Below are 6,559 nucleotides of genomic sequence, written 5' to 3'. Positions count from 1 at the left end.
CTCTGAGGATCCCCACAACGGCTCGAGGTTGAGCCGGATCCGCAGGAGCGACTCGTCGACGCCGTGGCTCACGTCCTCCACGCAGGCGTAGAACGCGTCTATCTTGCCGCGGCGTTTCGCCGTAGACAGCGACGCGAGGCCGGCAGAGTTCGAGTGGTTCAGGGCGTAGACGAGGCTGTGGGCGCCGAGGCGCCAGGCCAGGACCGTCTCCGCGATCTGCTCGTCGTCGTACTGCTTGGGCCGGTACAAGCCCGAGGCGGCCTTCTTGAAGACGTCGATCATGGCGTGCGGCGACGCGCCGCGCCGCAGCTGGAGCGCGAAGAGCTCGCGCACCCTTGAGAGCTTGTTCGTCGCGATCAGCACCATCAGCTGCTTGTAGGTGTCGAGCTTGCGCATGGCCGTCGCGAGACGTCGATCGCGTCCGAGTAGGGCCAGCCGGAGACGCTCGGACCGCTCGTAGAAGCGGCGCTGCCCCTGGTCCTTCTGCGCGTTCGTCAGGTAGACCTTGCTGATATTGGAGGCGCCGAGGTCGACGATCCGCGCGCGCACCTCGGCGTGTTCCAGGTACTCGCCCTCGTTTGGGACGCCGATGCACGCGCCGCAGCTCACGTCGTCGCCGAAGACGATGAGCTCGCACTTCGTCGACCGGACGCAGTCCGTCCTCGCATCGTAGTAGAAGTTGAGGCCGGGCACGACGGAGCGGAGGTCGTGAGGGAAGTTGTAGGAGAGCGGCGCCTCGAACTCGTGCTCCACCCCGCAGCACGTCGCCGCGTTGCTCCGCTCAGAGAGCGGCGCCTCGAAGTAGTCCTCGAAGCCGCCGAGCATGACGGAGTAGTCGCCGGCGAAGTCGCCCCCCGCGGGGGTCCTGGTCGCGACGGACGTCGACGTCGCCGCCGCCGCCGCCGGGCGCTGGTCGCCACGGGCGGTGCCCGCGAGGAGCGTCGAGCGCCGCTCCGCCATGGATTGACGCGCCTGGTCGTCCATGCGCGCGCGCTTGACCGCGGGGGCGTAGCTCGTCACGACGAAGCCGCGCGGCGGCGGCGGCGTCGTCGACCTATGGGCGCCGGTCACGGAGCGTGCGCGCGCGCGGACGCCGAGCTGCGACGTTTCGATCTCGTCGTCGGTGTTGTCGCCCGACGCGGCGGGGGCGGCGGGCGCGACGAAGACGCCGTCCTCGCCGTCGGACTGGACCTCGAGCTGCTCGTCCGCTGGGACAAGGTCCCGCGCGGTCGCGGGCGCCGGCGCCGGCGCTGACGCTGGCGCTTTACGAATGGTGAAGAATGTCTGCCCCTTGAGCAGCGGGGGGGCCTTCTTGGGCTTGGCCGTGTGGGCGCTCCCCCTGTAGTGCTTCACCGCGTTCGAGCGCCCTCGATGGAACGTCGACTCGCCGAACCAGAAGTAGTCCTTGTCGTCGCCGGTCCCGGAGGTGCACTCGGGGTCCGCGCACCCGAGGGCCTTGTCGCGCTTCCGCGTGACGAGCCTGTGCGTCGCGCCGTCCACGTCGAACTCGAAGAAATAGAAGCCGCGGTCGTCGTACCCGTCGTCCTCGTCGGTCGGAGTAGGGAGGCGAAGAGCTTCCCACTCTCGCTTCGCCGTCGCGGTCATGACGCCGGAGGCCACGCGCCGCACCCGGAACCGTGGTCGCGGGGCGCGCCCCCGCGGCGGACGAGACGACAGGCGACGCGACTGGCGACGTCTGCTTTCGAATGACTAGCTGCCGGGCTGCCGAATGGGTGGCTCTCATTGGCCAGCCAGCCAGCCAGCCAACATCTACCTCACGGTCAGCCAAACCGGGTCCCGGCGGAGGGTTGTTATCGTGGACTGCCCTAGGGCGCATGGCCTTGTCGGCTGCGCGCCTCGCCGCGCCGGCGGCGGCCGTCGCCGCGCTCCTCGCCTTCGACGTCCTGCGACGACACCACAAAAAGCGCGACGAGGCGGCGACGGTCGCGCGGGAGCTCCAGGAGCTCCTGGCGCAGCTGAAAGCGCTCAACAAGACGGCCTTCCTCGTCGTCACCAACAGCGCCGGCGACGCCTTCGCGGAGAAGGCCCTGGCGAGCTACGCCAAAAAGAAGTGCGGCTCGAGCGCCGGGTCCGTGCTCGCCGACGCGCGAAGACTCGTCGCCACACTCGCGGCCGCGGCGCCGCCGCGCGCGTCGGACTTCGGCCCGGGGACCGCGGCGCGGCGGCTCAAGCACGCGCTCGTGCGCGGCGCCGTGTCGCCTACACTCCTCGCCGAGCGCTTCCCCGCGGTCAAGGCGGCCTACGTGCAGCAGGCCCTCGACTACGGCCGCCACAGCCGGTACGGCGACAGGTGGAAGATCTCGTGCTATTTAGTGGTACTGGAAAAATGGAAGCCGAAGATCATGCCCCACGCGCCCATGGTCGACGTCATGGGCGACGTCATGGAGCTGTGCCGACTTCGCTTCGAGGCCTGGTACGCGGAGCGCTTCGGGCTCTCGCGCTGCGACGCCGCGGTCATGAACTGCTTCCTCACGCGCTACCGGCCCATGCCCGACGAGCGCGAGCTCCAGAAGCACATCGACGGCGCCAACGTCGACGGCTCCGTGATCCTCGCGCTCCCGACGGACGCGCCCTTCGCGGGCGGCGGGCTCAAGGTCTGGGACGGCGGAAGGCCGCCCGCGGAGCACGACTACGCCATGAAGCCCGGCGACTGCATTTTCCTGGATGCGCGCGTCTGGCACCAGGGCTGCCCCATCACGACCGGCGAGCGCTACGCCCTCGTCCTCTTTTTGAAACTGACGAAGACGCCCTAAGCGTGGTTCACCACCGGACCTTATCCGTGACCCACTGGAAGGCGGTCTCGACGCCCTTGCCGCTCTCGGCGGACGTCTCGATGACCTTGAGGTCGAGGCGGAGGTGGAGCTGGAGCGTCTCGAGGTTCAGCGCGGCCTTGACGGCCTCCGCGTTCAGGGGCGCCTTCGCGCCGCCCTCCGGCGGCTTCAGGGGCGTCGCCGTCGACCCGTCGCACTTGTTGGCGAGGATGAGCAGGGGCAGCGCCTTGAGCGCCGGGTGCGCGTAGAGCGTGTGGAGCTCGCGGCGCGCGATCGCGACGCGGTCGACGTCGGTGACGTCGACGACGAAGATGACCGCCTGGACCTGGGAGCAGTAGGACATCCAGAGCGACCGGTAGCGGCCCTGGCCGCTGCAGTCCCAGATGCGCCAGGACACGATGGCCCGCCGGTGGCACCGGTGCTGCGACGACCGCGCCTGCTTGAACGTGACGAGCTGCATGGACGTCGTCGGCGCCGTGAACAGCTCCTCGACGTCGTTGGCGACCATCCAGCGGTGCAGTTTGTCCCGCACGGGCGGCAGGCAGCAGAGGACGCTCGTCTTGCCCGCGTTGTCGAGGCCCACGAGCAGCGCGGACCGCGTCCGCGTCTTCGAGATGATGGACCGGCAGCACGTGTTCTCGATGCCCGTGAGCACGCGCCGCGTGGCGTGGGAGCACTTCTCGTAGGTGTCCTCGGCGGCCTTGAGCACCGTGTCGAGGCAGCCCTGCATGCTCGTCCCCATCGCGCGCGGGCCGCGCACCGGGAGATTACGAATGGGGCAGCCCCTTGAAGTCGGCACCGTGGCGGCTGTGTCGGCTGCCCCGGTAAGCACGATGGGGATTGCCTTCCTCGCGCTGGCGCTCGTCGCCCGCGCGGCCCGCGCCGTGGACACCTACGTCGCGGCCGAGACGTCCTACGTGAGCTGGGCCTCCCAGGCGCTCGACGCGCGCCTCGCGGAGGCGATCCAGACGTCCATCGTCACCCAGGCCGGCGCGGCGACGAACTTTTATCTCGGCGCCGACGCGCCCTGGGCGACGGCCGCCGGCCGGGACGCCGTCGCCCACGCGCTCTACGCGCACATGACCTCCGTGGACGCCAGCGTCTACCACCTCTGGGCGGCCTTCGAGGACGGCGGCTTCCTCGGCTACTACAACGAGGGCGTGTTGCTCAACGGGTCCGTCGCCCAGGGCTTCATGGCCAACGAGTCCTGGGCCTGCGGCGCCTACGGCGTCGGCGCCCCCTGCCGCGAGTACTTCGCCGTCGACCGGGTCGCGGGCGGCCGCGCGGCGACCTTCGACGCCGCGGACTACGACGCGCGGACCCGGGATTGGTACGCGGACGTCGCGGCGTCGTTCAACGCGTCGGCCTGGAGCAGCGTCCCGTGGCCGCGACGATGTTCGAGAGATGGTGGGTGGGAAGACGATGGGAAATCGTCACCGTCACGCTTCGTAGGCCTGGAGCGCGATCTACCGCGACATGACCATCGGCACGCACGCCATGGCGCTCTGCGCGCCCCTGCTGGCGCCCACGGCGCTTTCAGTGACCCACTGCGGCGAGGACTCGCGACGGTGCGACTTCGTCGGCGTGACCTGCACGGGCGTCGTCCTCGCGACCCTCGACGGCGCCTTCCACCAGGGCGCGTCCGAGAGCATGATCACCTACGCCTTCGAGCTCGACACGGGCCGCATGACGGCCTGCAGCCAGCGCGGCAAGGTCGACGTGCCCGACGACGAGCTCGTCGACGGCGCCGAGGTCCAGCTCCAGGACGCCTACAACCACTCGGACCGGCGCATCCGGCGGTCCAGCGGCCTCATCCGCGAGCTGGGCATCCACAGCGCCGCGCCGGGCGCGCCCGTCGTCTACGTCGCGCTCGACGAGGACCGCACCGACGGCGTCGACGAGAACGGCTTCGTGACGTATCAGCGCTTCGCGAACGAGTACGGCCTCGACTGGGGCCTCGTCTACGTCGAGCCGCTCTCCTGCCCCTACGGGACCTACTTCGGCGGCGACGTCGACACCGAGGGCGTGGCGCGCTGCGCGGAGTGCCCGGACCACTTCGACTGCGGCGCGGGCGGCGTGGCGACGGAGACGCTCCTGCCTGTGCCGAAACCAACCACTGGTTTGGGGGGTCCCCACCAAACTTGAGAATTCTCTAGCTCGGTCAAATCGAAGTCGATTCGGCTGATTTTTGGACGAATCGATTGCTCTCAGCGAGTTCTCGAAGCAGAGCAGAAAGCCTTGCGTCAAAACGGTCGCATACGCTCACATTGAAGTCGGGTTGAAGATTTGGTTTCGGCACAGGCTCCTGCTCGAGGCGGGCTACATGCGCATGTCGACGGCGTCGACGGAGGCGCTGCCCTGCGTCGGCGGCAACGAGAAGATCTGCCCCAAGGAGGCCGGGCGCGTCATGTGCAGCGAGCGCCACGACAACTACGGGCCCTACTGCGGCCTCTGCAACGACCACTTCTGGATCGACGCGGCCGACGAGCACTTCTGCAAGGAGTGCGGCTCGGGCGTCGGCTTCCGCTACGTGCTCACGCTCCTCTTCCTCGGCGTCGGCACGGTGCTCCTGCTCTTCTTCCTGCTCCAGATGGCCGCCGCGAACTACAGCGACACGGGCGCCGGGTCCCAGCGGTCGGGGGCCATGATGCGCCTCCGCAACAAGCTGCGCTCCAAGTGGAAGGTCGTCTTCGTCGCCGCGCAGGTCGTCTACTCCATGCCGTCCGTCGTGCCGGCGCTCCGGTACCCGTCGGGCTACCACAAGGTGGCCAAGGCGCTCGCCGTCGTGAACCCGAACATCTCGCTCATCCTCCCCATGGCCTGCCTGCTCACGGGCGGCGCCAACTTCTACGACGAGCTGCTGGCGAACACGATCCTGCCCATCGTCGTGACCGTCGCCATCGTCGCGCTCGCGGCGGTCGCGCGCCTCTGCCTCCACGTCTGGCGGACGACGTGCAGGGCGCCCGCGCGGACGTCCTGCGTCGAGCGCGCGCCCGCGCCCGCGGCCGACGACGACGGCGACTGGGAGGAATCCGTGTCCTTCGCCGCGCCGCCGCCGCCGGACGACGGCTCCGACGGCGGCGCCGCGCCGCCGACGGCGGACGACGGCGCGCCGACGCCGCCGGAGGCGCCGCCGTCGCCGGAGGCGCCGCCGTCGCCGGAGGCGCCGCCGTCGCCGGAGGCGCCGCCGTCGCCGGAGGCGCCGCCGTCGCCGGAGGCGCCGCCGCCCGCGGGCGTCGACTCGGACGAGGACGTCGCCTACGCGCGCCGGCTCCTCCATCGGTCCGCGACCGCGCGGCCCGGGGCGGCGCCGACGGACGCGCGCGCCGCCGCGCGCGGCGCGCTCTCGTCCGACGCGCCGCCGCCGCCGCCGCCCGGGGCGCGCGCCGCGCTCTCCGTCGACGCGCCCCCCGACGGCGGCGCGCCGGCCGCGGCGGAGGACGAGGCGCCCGAGGTCCCCGCGAAGGAGCAGCGCCACCACGAGTCCTGGGTCGACGAGATGCTCCTGGGCGACTACAACGACCACGGCGACGGCGCGTGGTACGAGGTCGACTGGGTCGGCTGGCGCAAGTCGACGACGGCCGTGGGCGTGCTCGTCTTCTACTGCATCTTCCCCGTCGTCAGCGCCTGCTGCATCTCCCTCTTTGCCTGCGAGTCGCTCGACGACCGCGACGGCGTCGGCGTCACGCACCGGCTGCGAGTGGACAGCGGCATCCGGTGCACGGGGCCGACGTACCGCTACTACCAGCTCTACGCGGGCATCATGA

The 6,559-nt window shown here is 70.5% G+C and overlaps 2 protein-coding genes across 2 annotated transcripts in view; both read right to left on the bottom strand.

Moving 5' to 3' along the window:
• Positions 1-960, bottom strand: part of AURANDRAFT_64409 (hypothetical protein) — a gene marked incomplete at both ends in the record, with an annotated part of 3,591 nt that extends 2,631 nt beyond the window's left edge. The window contains one exon of the mRNA XM_009038987.1: positions 17-960. Within this exon, the coding sequence (XP_009037235.1) occupies positions 17-960 (944 nt within the window). The remainder of the gene's footprint in view (positions 1-16) is intronic.
• Positions 961-2,781: 1,821 nt separating this feature from the next.
• On the bottom strand, positions 2,782-3,252 carry AURANDRAFT_27008 (hypothetical protein; the record flags this gene model as incomplete). The annotated part of the gene is made up of 1 exon (XM_009038986.1): positions 2,782-3,252. One exon carries the CDS (start codon positions 3,250-3,252, stop codon positions 2,782-2,784), a length of 471 nt encoding a protein of 156 aa, XP_009037234.1.
• Between the last annotated feature and the right edge of the window lie 3,307 nt (positions 3,253-6,559).

The sequence above is a fragment of the Aureococcus anophagefferens genome (assembly GCF_000186865.1).
Source record: "Aureococcus anophagefferens unplaced genomic scaffold AURANscaffold_10, whole genome shotgun sequence".
Lineage (NCBI taxonomy): Eukaryota > Pelagophyceae > Pelagomonadales > Pelagomonadaceae > Aureococcus > Aureococcus anophagefferens.
The sequence above is the reverse complement of the archived record's forward strand: the minus strand, read 5'-3'. Positions and strand labels throughout refer to the sequence as shown.